The 14,334-nt window shown below is 66.6% G+C and overlaps 2 protein-coding genes across 10 annotated transcripts in view; one reads left to right on the forward strand and one right to left on the reverse strand.

Moving 5' to 3' along the window:
• Positions 1-7,108, forward strand: part of BRSK2 (BR serine/threonine kinase 2) — a 63,240-nt gene extending 56,132 nt beyond the window's left edge. For 2 of the 5 annotated variants that reach the window (XM_060158175.1, XM_060158176.1), the window contains 5 exons: positions 568-691; positions 2,007-2,187; positions 2,282-2,371; positions 4,612-4,659; positions 5,897-7,108. In XM_060158175.1, the coding sequence (XP_060014158.1) occupies positions 568-691; positions 2,007-2,187; positions 2,282-2,371; positions 4,612-4,659; positions 5,897-6,072 (619 nt within the window). In that variant the 3' untranslated portion in view covers positions 6,073-7,108. Of the gene's footprint in view, positions 1-567; positions 692-2,006; positions 2,188-2,281; positions 2,372-4,611; positions 5,053-5,848 lie in introns of those variants that run through there. The other 3 variants (XM_060158178.1, XM_060158177.1, XM_060158174.1) reach the window with 3 other exon arrangements.
• A 4,614-nt stretch (positions 7,109-11,722) lies between these two features.
• Positions 11,723-14,334, reverse strand: part of MOB2 (MOB kinase activator 2) — a 49,816-nt gene continuing 47,204 nt past the window's right edge. For all 5 annotated transcript variants that reach the window (XM_060158185.1, XM_060158181.1, XM_060158184.1 and 2 more), the window contains exons 4-5: positions 13,048-13,172; positions 11,723-12,574 (exon numbers count right to left, since the gene is read on the reverse strand). In XM_060158185.1, the coding sequence (XP_060014168.1) occupies positions 12,261-12,574; positions 13,048-13,172 (439 nt within the window). In that variant the 3' untranslated portion in view covers positions 11,723-12,260. The remainder of the gene's footprint in view (positions 12,575-13,047; positions 13,173-14,334) is intronic.

Consider the following 14,334-nt stretch of genomic DNA (forward strand, 5'->3'; position numbering starts at 1 on the left):
AGGACAGAGGGTGGTCCGCCACGGGGAGGGGCAGGTAGCACCCGGGGCCCCCAGCCCCGGCCCTCTGCGCCATGTCACCCCTGTACATACCTGTGCAGGGGTCCCTGGCCTGCCCCCCGCCCCCAACCCCTGCCCCCCACATAGCCCCGGGCGGGGCACTTTTCTCCAGGAAGCTGCAGGATTGCGGCTTAGCGAGTTACCCCGAAACATGGTGGCTTCAACAGAGAGGAGCAAGGGTGGGGGTCAGGGTGGGCTCAAGGACAGGACACCCTACCCCCACCCTCCTTTCTTTCCTGGTGGGGTTCCGGTGGGCGCAGCCCAGGCCCGAGCAGGCAGGGGTGGTTGGGGTGAGGTGCGAGGCCGAGGGCTCTGCGACTAGCATCAGGGCTGTCGGGTGAGGGGCAGGGCAGGGCGGAGGGTGGTCAGGGTCAGGATGGCGGGTCAGGGCGGGGAGTTGGGGCCAGGGCGGGGTCTGGCTGGGACAGCAAGCTGGCCTGCAGCCCAGAGGGGGGGCTCGGGGCTCAGCCGGCGTACCCTGACCTGCCCAGCCCTCCGCCCCGCCCCCAGGCTCGCCAAAAGGTCCTGGTTTGGGAACTTCATCAGCCTGGAGAAGGAGGAACAGGTCTTCGCGGTCATCAAGGACAAGCCGCTGAGCTCCATCAAAGCCGACATCGTCCACGCCTTCCTGTCGGTGAGCCTTGCGCCGCGCGGCCACTGCCCCTGGGGCCCCGCCTGGGCAGGGCCAGGGCAGCAGGCAGGCTGTGGCCGGGAGACGGGCTGTGCACAGGCCCGGGGTGGGGCGGGCCTCGGGGGGGCACCTCGCTGAGACGGGGGTGAAGCATGGGCGGCTGCGAGGCAGCTTTGAGGAGGGAACTTGAGGCCTCGACACGGGGGGGGGGCCTCTGCTGGGTCTGGTGGATGCGCCTACGGCCCCAAGAACGGTCCTGGAGGGCTGGCTCCGTGTCCTGTGTGCCCCTGCCCACTCCCACGTGCTGCCGGCCTCCTGCAGTCCCTCGCCTCCCACTGGTGGCTTTTGAGGTGGGCTGTGCTTGGGCCTTGGGTGGGTTTCCATCTGTCTTTGCTGGGATCTTTGGGCGCGTGGGGCAGAAAGCCCTGAAGAGTGTCTTCCACAGTCACTCGTGTCAGGAGGCCTCACCCGCCCTGCCCTGAGTGGGGCCTGCCTGCCTTGTGCCGGGCCCCCCGGGATCACAGGTTAGGGGTCCCTCGGCATCCCCACAGCCCAAGCCCGGGACCCCGCCTTGGTATGGGCGGGACCTGCCGGGGTGGCCACCCTGCCTCCCTGGGCGCAGCGAAGTTTCCCTTAGGGCTTGGGGGCCAGCTTGGCACTCCTCCCAGAGGTCTCCAGGAACGGGAGAGCTCAGCACCAGGTGGGGACTTCGGCCTTGTGCCGGGTGTGGGCACCCTGGCCCTGCTGAGTCCCCCCAACCCCGCCACTGCAGCCTCTTCTCCTCCGGGCCCCGGGTCTGGGCCTTCCCTGGAGCCCCCCAGGCCTCTCCTGGGACACCAAGATGTCCCCCGTGATGTGAACTCAGCCCCTTCTAACCGGCGAGCCAGCACTGTGCTCTCCCAAGCAACAGAGCCCTGTCCTGGGGGCGACCCCTCTGAGGCAAGACCGCCTCCTGGGTTTGTTTTGCCGGACATTTCCCTGGCCGCTGCGCAGCCCAGTCACGCAGAGGCCCCTCGCCTGCGCCCAGGGCCGCAGACCCCGGAGCCAGCAGAGCGGCGGGCGCTGTTGTCAGCGGTGCCGGGGGCTCTGTCTCAATACGGGGCACGGGCTCTAGCCCCAGGCTTTGCTGCCGCTTGCGGGGCCTCCCCGCCCGCCCGTCAGAGCCCTGCTCTCTGCTGCCGTGGCGCGATCCATCTGCGACCCGTGCGCAGCTCCGTCTCGCTGAGGCTCCTGGGGAGCCAGTGCTGCTGGGGCCTCGGGCGGCGGCCGGCTCCCTGCCCTCTGGGGGTTCCTCGCTCACGCCACCCCCTGCCCGCAGATCCCCAGCCTCAGCCACAGCGTCATCTCCCAGACGAGCTTCCGGGCCGAGCACAAGGCGACGGGGGGCCCGGCGGTGTTCCAGAAGCCGGTCAAGTTCCAGGTGGACATCACCTACACCGAGGGCGGGGCGGCGCAGAAGGAGAACGGCGTCTACTCCGTCACGTTCACGCTCCTGTCAGGTGAGCTGCTGGCAGAGGCCGAGGGCGGGGCTCCCGGGGGCGGGGCTCCGGGCCAGCCCTGCCCCCGCCTCACCCACCCCCCCACCTCCCCCAGGCCCCAGCCGCCGCTTCAAGAGGGTCGTGGAGACCATTCAGACCCAGCTGCTGAGCACACATGAGCAGCCTTCTGCCCAGCACTTGTCAGGTGAGGGGGGGGCTCAGCTCGGGCCGCCCTGAGGGCTGGCGATGGGGTGTGGCCCCTCCGCGTGCACCCCCGGGAGCAGGGCCCTCCCGGCACAGTGGCCGGCCGTCTCTGCACACCAGGGGGGTAGGCCCAGCACGCCACACTGAAAGGCGCCTCTTGTCCACTGTAGACCCCCCCCCGCCAGCTCCGGGACTAAGCTGGGGTGCTGGGCTTAAGGGCCAGAAGGTGGCCACCAGCTACGAGAGTAGCCTCTGACGCTGGCAGGTAAGGTGTCCAGCCCCGCCGCTGGGGCAGGGAGGGGCTGCGGGCAGGTCCTCTGCGAGAGCCAGACTGGCCCCGAGGAGGCACCCTGTGCCCACCCATGTGTCCAGCGGCCACCTCCCGGCCCTGGACAGGCCCCGCAGGCCCAGCACCCAGCCGAACGGCTGGACACAGGGGCAGCCCGGCCCCAGGCCAGCGAGAGCAGGCTCCGGCAGAGCAGTGACCAAGGTGCTGCCGGGAGCCCTGCCGCCCTCAAGGGTCCCCCGCGTAGCACCCTCCAGGGCTGTGGGCCTGGTGCCCACACTGGCTGGCAGGACACGGGGGCCCTGAGGTCCAGTCAAAGCAGGGGCTCCCCAGCTGGGCCTAGAGGGGGCCACACAGGAATGGGGCTGCCCAGGCCTGCAGGCGCCAGGGGCCCGGGAGCCTGAGGGTCTGTGCCGCTCGGCACCTGGCGGGGAGTGGCTGCAGCCCTGTGGGTGCGGGTGAGCCCCGGGGGCACGTGCATGAGCTGTTAGGGAGGGCGAGCGGCGCGCGTGCGCTCAGCGGGAGCTGGCAGCTCACCACGAGGCCTGTGTCGGGGTGTGGGGTCTGGGGAGCACAGGGTCCAGCCCAGCCCCACCTCTCAGAGCCCCCTGTGGCCGGCCGTCTGTGCTTCTGTGTAGGGTCCTAGAGGCCAGACCTGCCCCACTGTCCACCCGCCCCTGCCATCCTCATTCCATCGTCTGTGTTTCACCTGCCCCCCTTTTCTCCCCCCAGCGTGTGCCTCACTGCCCTATTGGTGGGTTGGGGCTGGAGGAGCCCCGACACCCCGGCCCTGGGAGCCAGGCTGGCCCGGGGGCCGGTGCCTTTAAGGCTTCCGCGTCGGAGCAGAGCAGTGCTCAGAGGGGGAAACCGAGGCTGGGGAAGGCCAGAGCTTGTTCAGGGAGGCAAGCAAGGGGCCTGGTGTGCCGCCCAGGGGACAGCCGTGCCTGCACCCACCCCGCCCAGCGCCACGGTCCCCCTTTGCTCCTGGCCAGGCAGAGTCCCACCCTAAGGGATACCATTCTGTCTGTCGGCGAATGTGCCCTGCTCTAGGTCCCAGGCCCAGCAGTGAGCAGGGCGGACACGGCCCTTCTGCAGGGCCCCGTCCCCGTTTTAGCCCTGGGCCCAAGCCCACGTCCCTGGAGACTGTTGGGTGCCTGCCCTGGGCCAAGCCCATCTCCCCTGCCTTCCTTCAGGGAGCCCTGGGCCTGGGGAGCCCACTCCGGGACCCCAGCCCATCCCTTGGCCACGTCCCCAGGCCTCCCCGAGGGGTCAGCCTTTCCCAACACCCTCCCCCCATACTGGACGCTCTTGTCCAGCAAGCTGAGTCCTAGAGCCACTGGAGGAGGGGGCAGAAGCGGGGGCCCCTCGGGCACCAGGCCAAGAGATCTGGTGGCCACTCCAATAGGGCCCCTACCCAGCCCAGGGAGGGGAGGCCCCAGTGAGGGCCGTGAGGCAGCCGCCCTCCACCCCAGGCTCTGCTGCCTTCCCTACCCCCAGCCCTAACACTGCCAAGCCCAGCAGAGAGCGGGAGAGGGTGTGCCACCGTGAGTCGAGGGGCGAATGGGAGCCTGCGGCCACGTGAGCCACAGAGAGCCAGGGTGAGGACAGGGAGGTGGCAGCGTAGACCGCAGCCGGGGACCTGCCCCTCTCGGCTCTAAGGCGTGTGTCCTGGGCCCAGAGGGCAGAAGGGAGGGCGGGCCAGGCAGGACGCTCCACTGCCCAGGAGAGGGGCCCCACTCCAGGCTGGCCCTCTGCTGAGCCCCTCCTCTCTGAGCCGCCCACTCCAGGCTCTACCCACCTGAGCCCCACCCCTTGGCCACAGCCCCGCAACCCCACTCCAGGCTCCGCCCCCTCCCCCAGGGCCTGGCCGAGGCTGCAGGCAGCACCGGCTTGAGGTCTGAGCCGGAAGCCTTTTTCACACGTCTCCCTCCCCCTCTCTCCGTTCTGTGCTCCAGACACCACTAACTGTATGGAAATGATGACGGGGAGGCTTTCCAAATGTGGTAAGAACCCCTCACGCTCACCTGGGCCCCCCAGCCTGTCCCCCCCACCGCTCACCCTGCACCCCCTGCAGCCTGCTCCTGGCTGGGTGCTGCCCCGCCACCCCCCGGGGCTGTCCTGGGATCCCTGGGTACACGAGGGGCCCGGACATGCGCACGTGGCCTCGCTGGCCCCCACGGCGCCCAGCCGTGCCCAGCCCCCCAGCCCCTGCCACAGGCAGCCTCCAGGGCGGGCACAGGCCTGGCCCTAGGATCAGGGCAGGCCACGGAGGGACCCCAAGGCTCAGCAGGAAAGGGTGCCCAAGCCCCAAGGCCAGCAAGGGTCTCACGTCTGAGCCCTGGCCGGGGGTCAGGGTGGCCCCTAGTCCTTGGGCCGGAGGCTGGCGTCATGCCCTCTCTGCCCACGGGAGGGGGGCGGGGAGCGGCTCCTGCCCAGGCCCTGAGCTGCCTGGCCGCAGGTGCGCCGGCCGCTCGCCCTGCCGCAGCGGGCGGGGAGAGGGCCCTGCCCGCTCCCGCTCAGGTGGGGGCCAGGTTTAGGAGGTAGAACTGAGGTGACCCCAGTCGCGCACCTGGACCGTGAGCACAGGCCCCCGGGTGGGGCGGGGCCCCGCTTCTGCCCCGTCCTTCTTGCCCTCCAGACATGCCCTCTGGGACCAGGGCCCCCACTGTGGCTGCCTGCCCAGCCCCCCTACACCCCAGCTCCATGCCTGTCCACCCACCCATCCGTCCGTCTGTCCACTGCTGACCTCTGTGTCCACGCTGTGCTGGCTGGGGGCCGGGCTCCAGGCCTCCTGGGAGGAGTGTGGCAGGCCTGCTGGCTCCAGCCTCCCCGGCCGCCAGCCCCAGGGTCCTGCTCGGCCCCGGCCTTTACGCGTCTGTCTCCAGAGCTGGGCCGGCCCGCTGGCCAGGCTGCGGGGCTGACTGGGAGGCCGAGGCTGAGGCGGAGGGAGGGCCGGTCCTTCGGGAGGCCTGGCGAGGGAGGAAGGTGCCCACTGGCCCCAGCTTCCGCCCCGCAGCCCAGAGGCCTCGAGCCCCCACCGGCCGCCTGCCCTGCTTGCTGCCGCGGCCCCGCTCACCCGCTCGGACCCCCTCACGGGCCTTTCGTTCATTCGTCTGTTGTTCTCTCTCTTCCCTCCCTCCCTCCTTTTCTCTCTTTTCTTTTTTTCTTTTGTCTTCTGTTCTGTGCACCCAGGCAGCCCATTGAGTAACTTCTTTGACGTAATTAAACAACTTTTTTCAGACGAGAAGAACGGGCAGGCGGCCCAGGCCCCCAGCACGCCCGCCAAGCGGAGTGCCCACGGCCCACTCGGGGACTCCGCGGCCGCTGGCCCCGGCCCTGGAGGGGACGCCGAGTACCCAGCGGGCAAGGACACGGCCAGGACGGGGCCGCCCGCCGCCCGCCGAGAGCAGCCTTAGACACATAGCCCCCTCCCCCTGCACGGCCCCGACAGTGGCCCCCAGGCCGCCTCGCCGCCCGCTCGCCCGCCCGCCGCCCGCCCGGTGTGGACCCGGGGCTGCGCCCGTCTGTCCGTCTAGACTGTTGTGAAGCCGGGGAGGAAAGGAAAGGGGGCACCGGGGGCCACAGCCGCGGCTGGGCCACCCGCGCCCGCTCTCTCTTTCTCTCGCTGTCTCTCTCCCTGCCTGTCTCTGACAACGCCACTGTTTCCGCTCTGATACCAGGAATTATCCCGAAAAGTTAACATGTCATCTCCGCGAGGCCGTCCTCCGTGCTCTGCACCGGATACCGGCTGACCGAAGGCAGCTGCCGTGGACCTGCCCTCTCTCCTCTCCTGCTGCTGCCGCCCACTGGGCAGTGAGGCCCTGCCCGCCCGCCAGCTCTGCCCAGTTTCAGCTCCGCATGGCCACGGGGAGGAGGACCCGGCCCCGACGGGAGGCCGCCTCGGGCCCACCCGACTGGACGCGCGGTGACCAGTGCCCCCGGCGGGTCCGGCCAGCCTCCGGGGCAGGCCCAAGGGGGTGAAGCAGCCGTCTGGCCCGGCCGGCACGGCCTCTCCTCAGCACGTCCCCTCCCTGCTGCTCCCTCCTCGTCCACGTCCATGCACCTCAGCGCCGCCCACCTGCCTCGCCGCATCCCACCCCCCAGCTCCCCGGGGGCTGCAGGTGGAAAGAAACCCCGGGGGCCCCGCAGCACCTGCCCACCTGCCCACCCGCCCGCCCGAGGGCAGGCCGAGATCAGTATTATTTACTTGCTGTTTTAACTTACTGAGTTTCTTTACTTCTCCGTTCAGGGAAGGGGCAGCAGCAGCGCCGTCCTGCCGTCTGTCTGTGTGTGTGTCTTGGGCAGGGTGGGGTCTGGGCCAAGGTGCCCCGTGGACAGAGCGGTCGGGGTGCCGGGGCCGCGGGGGCAGCCGGCCGATGCAGCGCCGGCAAGCTACTGTAAACTTTAAAGAATTCCTGCAAGATATTTTTATAAACTTTTTTTCTTGGTTGTTTTTGGAGAAGGGTGTTGGCGGGGGGGACCACGGGGCAGGGCTAGGCTTTGAGTCCGGTTCTTACTATACACATGCATATAAATATATTTAGAGAACGGCACGGTTCGCTCCGTCCCCGGTTCTGTGCCGTTATCGTGGAGAAGCGACTCCAGTCCTATGGGGGCCGGGCACGGCCAGGGCCCCTCCGCCAGGCCCGGGCTGGGGGCCATCTTGGTTTTGTGTCCGAGTGCGGGGCGGGAGGAAGGCCCGAGCCGGCCGCCTATACACCACATGCAAGATGGCAGGGCCACTGCAGGGTTTTTTTTTTTTTACTAAAATGACAAAAAAAGTTAAAAACAAAACAAAACAAAAAGCAACAAAGGACAGAGAGAACGGTAGCGGCGTCCTCGGCAGCGTGCTCTCTGTTCCCGGAGGGGCCGCGAGGCACGTGTGGCTGCGCCCTCGCTGGGGCAAGTCCACTTCGCATCTGGCGTCTCTCCTGCCCGCCCTGCTGCCTCTCCCGTCGTGCATAGATTTTAATGCTTCTGTTCCACTGACCCCCTACCACAGGCTGGGATTTCAATACATAACAAAAAATGAAACACCTCTAACAGCAAAAGCCGCGGCACAAGCGGAGGTCCAGAAAGCAATACCTCTCGTTAGCCTTCCTCTTTTGTACTCGGGACACACACAGACGTCACGGAAACGGACAAGCCCCACCCCGTGTATCCCCTGTCAAGTAACTGTGAGCAGCGTTAGTTCCGAACAATAAATTCCTTCAGCAAAGACACCCACGCCGGTCTCCATGCGGGTGGGCGGGCGGGCAGGCGGGCGGGCAGGGATGTGGGACCACCTGGGACCGCCCCTGCCAGGTGTGCGTGTGCTACTTCCGCCCCAGCCAGAGGACGGGCCCTGTGCCGCGGGTCTGCGCGGGCATCACGCGGGCTGGGCCAGGTGGGAAGCACCACCGGAGGCTGACACGGAGCTCTGCTGGGGATGGGGTGCCTGGCGGGTGCGGCCCCCGCCCGGCCGCTGCAGCTCTGCTGCCACCCCGAGACCTCAGCCCGAGACCAGCACCTGGGCTTCTTCCTGGAGGATGAACCTTCTTTCCACTCCTTCCACGGGAAGAGGCAGATGGGGAGCGTGGCCCAGCCCTGCAAGTGATGAGCCAAGGCTGGCGGGCAGGCCCTGGAGACGACGGCTGGCAGGGCAGTGTGGTGCCAGCCGTGCCCACCATGCCCGCCAGCCAGGGACGGAGGCACCATGACCACGCACCAGGGAGCCACCCCCTCTGCCGCTGCGGCGTGAAGGACAGGTGCAGCCTCCCGAGTGCCACGGACCACCCAGCCGCACGTCTCGAGGGCAGCACCTGGCAGTCACCACGCAGCCCTGAGGAGGGACGAGCAGCAGCCCGACGGGGGGGTCCCGGCAGAGACCACAACGCTCTCGGAAGCCTCCCCCAGCCTCTCACGTGTGGAGGGGGTCAGGTGTGGCCTGGCCACTCTGCACCCAGCCGTCTACACCACCGCAGCACTACCGACCTTGGGGCTGCGTGGTTCTCTGTGGTGGGGACCGTCCTGCCCGTGGCAGAATGTCAGCGTCATCCATGGCCTCTACCTACCAGATGCCGGTAGCAGCCTCCCAGCCCCACGTGACAAACTGTTTCCAACCTTGCCATCCATCCCTGAGGGTAGACAGATCAGCCCTAAAGAGTTCGCGCTCTTGCCTCCTACACCCCCTTGCTGGAGAGCGCCAGGAGCGTGCCACGCTTCACTGGCTTAGTTGTGAGCTCGGGAGCTCTGCTGGAAGGACACGAATGAGGGTCTGCTGACATGGAGCTGCGGCCCTCTTTTGCCCAGCCCCTTTGAGGGAGGCCTCAGAAGGTACTCTGGGGCCAGGTCCTGTTGCTGTCTCTGGGCTGCATGGTGTCCCATTAACTTTAGCTTAAGAGCCAAGTTGGAGGAGGGGGTTTGGTTGCTACGTCTCGCCAGGGAACGTGGTTATGTGGCTCCTGGCCAAGCCACCAGGGTTCCCTGACCTGTGCTTCTGCATGTGCTTTGCTGAGAGCGCCGCTGACACACACAGGCCTCCTCCTCTCCCACTTGGCCCTCTCAACGTTTGCAGTCTGATGTGTCAGCCTTAGCGGGCACACGATGGAGTCCCCAGAAGGAAATACCACAGAACACCCAGCAGACGGCCAGCTTTCCGTATGCCCACCACCGCACTCCTTTAGCGGGAAGGGGCCGCTTCCCTGCGATCCCACTTCTGAACCGAAGCAGGCTCAGAAACTGTTAGTGTCACATATTTACTAAAATAGAAAATAAAACCCAACACACGAGGACTCGCTACGTGCCAGATACCTCTGAGCACCTCACGCTGAGCATTAAGCCGAGTGGTCCTCGCGCCACTGTCTATGAAGTAGAAACGTAAATGGGTGCTTGTGAAAAACAAAAAGGATATGTGGTGGGTCCAGCAGCTGGGGAGAGGATGACTTCTCAGGCCCCACTCTCAGGTAGCCAGCCCGACTGGCCTGGGAGCTGGGTTCCTGGTGAACAAACAACGTGGTGTGCTCGCCAAAGCAATCATGGATGGGGGTGGGGGAGACAGTCTGACCCGTGTCCCCACAGGGGCTCTGAGTGCTCCCGGGCAGCAGAGGCAGAGTGGGCGGGGGCACACACGAGGGAGGGGATGTGTGAGCAGCGGCCCAGCCTCATTCTGCTCTGCCAGGAGCCCGCCCTAGACTCTGTCCGTGCTCTCAGTGGACAGGTGGGGCAGGGGCCCCAGGCTCCTCGGCCGTGAGATGGAGCGATTCCTGGCGTCACGAGGCTGCTCCAGGGAGCGCGCTGCTGGAGGTGGGCTGGCCTCATCCTGCCCTCCCCTCTCCCCGGGCTTCAGTGCCCACTCCTCCTGCCCTCACCCCCGGCCACCAAGTCCACTCCACCCCCCCCGTCACACTTCGCCTTTCCTGGGCCCCCGCCGCTCCCCACCACCAGCCCAGGTCCTCGGTGTGACTCAGAGGGGGTGGGGCTTCTGGCGCGGAGCAGACAGTGGCCGGGACCAGGAGAGAAAACCTGTGTGAGCTCCAGGCAGGGACGGACGTCTGCGGAGGAGGGGGGCAGCAGAGACGGACACACACGAGGGAGGGGAGCCAAGTGCCGGCCTCGGGGCCTCAGGTGGGATTGCGGGGTCTATGCTGTTAGTCACAAGCCCAAGCCCTGCCGTCTGTCACACTCATCCTTGGAGTCAGGCCCTGGGTGAAGTGGATCATCTCTGTGGGCCCTCAGAATGACCCTGTGAGAGTTCCATGGCCCGGCTCACAGATGTACGAGTCTCCTACTGCTGCTGTAACAAGTTACCAAAAACCAAGTGGCTTAAAACCACACAAATGTGCCATCTTAAGATCTGGACGCCGAGAACTGGGTCTCACTGGCTACAATCAAGGTGCTGGCAGGGCTGCGTTCCTTCTGGAGGCCCTGGGGAAATCCATTTCCTTGTCTTTTCCAGCTTCTTGAGGCCGCCTGCACCCCTGGCTCGCAGCCCCTTCCTCGGTCTTCAAAGCCAGCAACATCAGATGAGCCCTTCTCACCCTGCCATCTCTCTGCTTCTCCCTCTTCTGCCCCCTCCCAGTTTTGAGGAATCTTGTGATTACACTGGGCCCAGATAATCTCTCCATCTCAAGTTCAGCTCATTAGCAACCTTACTTCCACCTGCAGCTTTACTCCCCCTTCGCTATGGAAGGTAACATGTTGAGTTTCCAGGCATTAGGCTGTGGACTCTCTTTCTTTTGGCGGGGGGAGGTGCGCATTATTCTGCTTACCGCAGACTGCCCTCTAGCAAGTCCCACATCTACCTCACGTGTAAAACACCCCCCGTTCCTGAGGTCTCCAGAAGTCTCAGCCCATTATGGTTTCAAGTCAAACCCCAAATCTCATCTAAATCATCTGAATCAGGTAAAAGTGAAACTTCAAGTATGATCCACCCTAGCACAAAATTCCTTTCCATGTTGAGCCTGTGGACCTAGGAAAGTTATCTACTTCCAAACTACGATGGTAGAACAGGCAGAAGATGCCAGGTGCAGGGTCGGGGGACAGGGCCCCACAGAAGCCCCTCACCTCTGCCCACAGGGGGCTGGACAAGCTCCAGGGTTGTTCGTGCCACGGCCACCCTGCCCAGCCTGCAGCACACACCCCTCTCTCGAGCTCTCCCTATGCCCACCCCTCAGGCAGTGCTGCCCTGTCCAGAGGTGGTCCCTGCAGCAGAGCCCCTGGGACGGGCGGGCTGCCTGGGAAGCACCCCCAGCCGACTCCAGCCCACCCTCTAGGGTCCCTGCCGCCTGCGTGGAGAGGGCACAGCACAGGGAGTGAGTGGTCAAGGGCCCCTGGAGACTCGAGACACAGCACAGCCCCCGCCCCCCGCAGACACGTTCAGCAGGGGGGCCTGTGGTCGGCCCCTGCAAGAAGGGTGGCACCTGCCCCTGGCCAGCACAGCCTTGGTCAGCGAGAGGGCTCCACCGCCCGGGCTGCAGGGGAGGGCGCTGCCCCAGGGGCGCAGAGGGGCGGGGGAGGGCAGAGGAGAGGGGGGTGTGGCCAGACCAGAGGGCACCGAGACGCTGAGGACACACGCAGGCGCTGACCTGAGAGAAGTCTTTTTATTACACCCGCACAGGGAAGCCAGGCTCTCCCCCTGCCCCCGACCGCGTCTCCGCACAAGCCGCCCGCCAGGGCACCGGGATCCGAGCCGGGCAGCCCAGGGGTCCCCTCCTGGGCAGCGGGGGCAGCGCAGGGAGACAGGGCCGCAGCTCGGTGCTCTGCGGCCTCCCCCTCCCCACCCGCCCTGAGCCACCAACAGCCGAGGTCCAGACCAAGCGGGAGAGAGGAGGAGAAGGCCACCCCCAGCCCTAACCAAGACGAAACACGGTGGAAGCGAAGCCTGCGGTCCCCACCTCGGGGGAAGGAGCCCCGCCTGTCGCGTGTCTCCCCGGAGGCCGAGCCAGGTGGCGGGGCAGGCGCAGAAGACCGGGAGAGACGGACCCACAGAAGGGGACTTGGACGGGGGCGGTCCCTAAGTGTCTGCTGAGCAGACGAGCGGAGTCCCAAAGTTCTCGGTGCCGGCGGCACAGAGCGCCCGCGCCCACACTCCGCGCGCCGCCTCTCCGCACGCGGGCGGCCGGGCTCACCTCTCCTTCACGTGGTTCTGTGCGCCCGCCGCCCCGCCCGCCCCGTCCCCGCCCCCGCGGCCCCCGCCGCCGCCGCCGCCGCCGCACAGCACCTCCGTCAGGTCGTCCATGACCGCCGTCTCTTTGGGGTCGAGCAGGTTGAACTCGCGGGCAAAGAGGATGAAATGCACGTAGAGCGTGTTCAAGTGTCCGTGCAGCTCGAGCGCCAGGGTCTCCTTGAAGTGCGACGAGTAGATGTGCGCCAGCACGTGGAACAGGTACTTGCAGATCTTCTTCACCAGGGACTCGAAGGAGCTGGGGAACTCGCGGCCTGCGGGGAGGGGGCCGTCAGCCCGCCCTGGCCCCACGGCGCCGCCCCCCGACCCCGCAGCCCTCACGGAGCCGCCCACCGCAACACCTGAGTGACCCAGCACCCGGGGCGGGGCCGCGAGGGTGGCTGCTCGCCGAGCTGTACTGGGTGCCTCTGTGACGAGGGGCCCGCGACCCCGCCGCGCATGGCCTAAAGCCGGGACAGGCGCCCGGGGCGCTCTCTGTGGCCTGGGCCGCAGAGGAGGGGGGACCCGGGAGACGGGCACCTGCTGTCGGCCAGGTGCTGCCCTGGGCAGCTCAGGATGGGTCTGGGACCCCGCCGGGCCTGCTCAGGGCTGTACACGGCTGGGGGTGCTGCTCGACAGCTGCAAGCCCCCCCTCCCCGGCAAGGGGACCTCGAGGGCCTGGCCATGGGGGGAGGCGGGGTAGTGGAGGCCGCAGGTCCCAGAGCCTGGGGTGGGAGGGGCCACGCACCGTATTTTGTGGGGAACACGTCCTCGTCGGTCACCAGCTTCTGCACGGAGCTCATGACAAAGTCGACGTACTGGGGGGCCGTGCACTTCACCTTCTTGCCCCGCTCATCATACCAGTAGTACTGTCTGTGGGGACAGAGGGGGGCGGTGACGCCCGCGGCCAGGAGAGCTGGCTGTGCACAGCATCAGGAAACCAACGCGCACCTTCTGCTCTACACGTGGCCTCAGGCTTCAGGCTTCGTTCTCTCAAAGGAACGCGTGTTGTTTTACGCATTATGTTAGATGTGTCTACGCTCTGTGCCTACCCCTTCCCGGAGGCCCTGCTGTGACTTGTCAGCTGGGCCTCGAGCCTCAGTAGCATCCCGGCTGCCACCAATAGAGGTCAAACCTTTGCCCTGGGCCGGGTGCTGAGGAGGCCTCTGTACATGGGAGTCTGGCCCCTGGACGCCCCCCAAAGACCTCAGCCTGCCCCGTACACGGGGGTGGGTGTCGGGCAGACAGTCCTCAGGCTGCCCTGGGCCAGGGTGTTCGGGGTGTGGACACCTGGGTGTTCTTCTTACTGCGTAAGCCCAGCCGTGAAACCAAGCGCATCTCCTAGCTCATGTAAACATGACCTATCCTCCAGCAGAACAAACACAAACCCCTGGTGGGCTCCCCCTGCAGCCACCAGCATCCCTCCCACCAAGGGCTCCAGTCTTCCCAACAGCAGGCCCTGTACCTTAAGGCTGGCTCGCCAAGAGCTGCACCAGAGCCCACAGCGGGGGCTGGGGGGACACAGGCTGCATCTGTCAGTGAGCGAGCGAGTGACCAGAGCACCCCCTTCCGTGGCCTAGCCGCCAACCCTGCCACAACCCTGCCCCAGCCAGCAGGTCTTCATGGAGACCTCCGCCCAGCATCCCCGCCCCCATTTAGATGACGTTTCTTGGCTTCAGAACTGGCTTAGACCAGGTTCCCCCAACACCTCACCATCCCACCTTATCCCAGGCCAGCACCCCAGGCTGGCTCTGAGCACCCTGCCCTGATTTCCTGAGCTCACTAAGCACCCCTGGGTGACAGCCACGTGGGCTCACCCACCTCCACCACCTTGCCAGGCCTGTCGTCAGGACAGCAGGTCCCCATCTCTCGTGGCCAGCCTGACTCCAGCCAAAATAAAAAGGCACAGCCTGCCCACGTGACCTCAAGGCAGCCCTGCTGCCCGCCGCGCCCCTGCCCCCCACTGCCTCTAGCAGGAACCAAGGCTCTTCCCCGCCCCCAGGACCGGTTAGCTTATTTGTGCCCCTGGCAGGGC

The sequence above is a fragment of the Lagenorhynchus albirostris genome, chromosome 9, assembly GCF_949774975.1.
Source record: "Lagenorhynchus albirostris chromosome 9, mLagAlb1.1, whole genome shotgun sequence".
NCBI lineage: Eukaryota > Metazoa > Chordata > Mammalia > Artiodactyla > Delphinidae > Lagenorhynchus > Lagenorhynchus albirostris.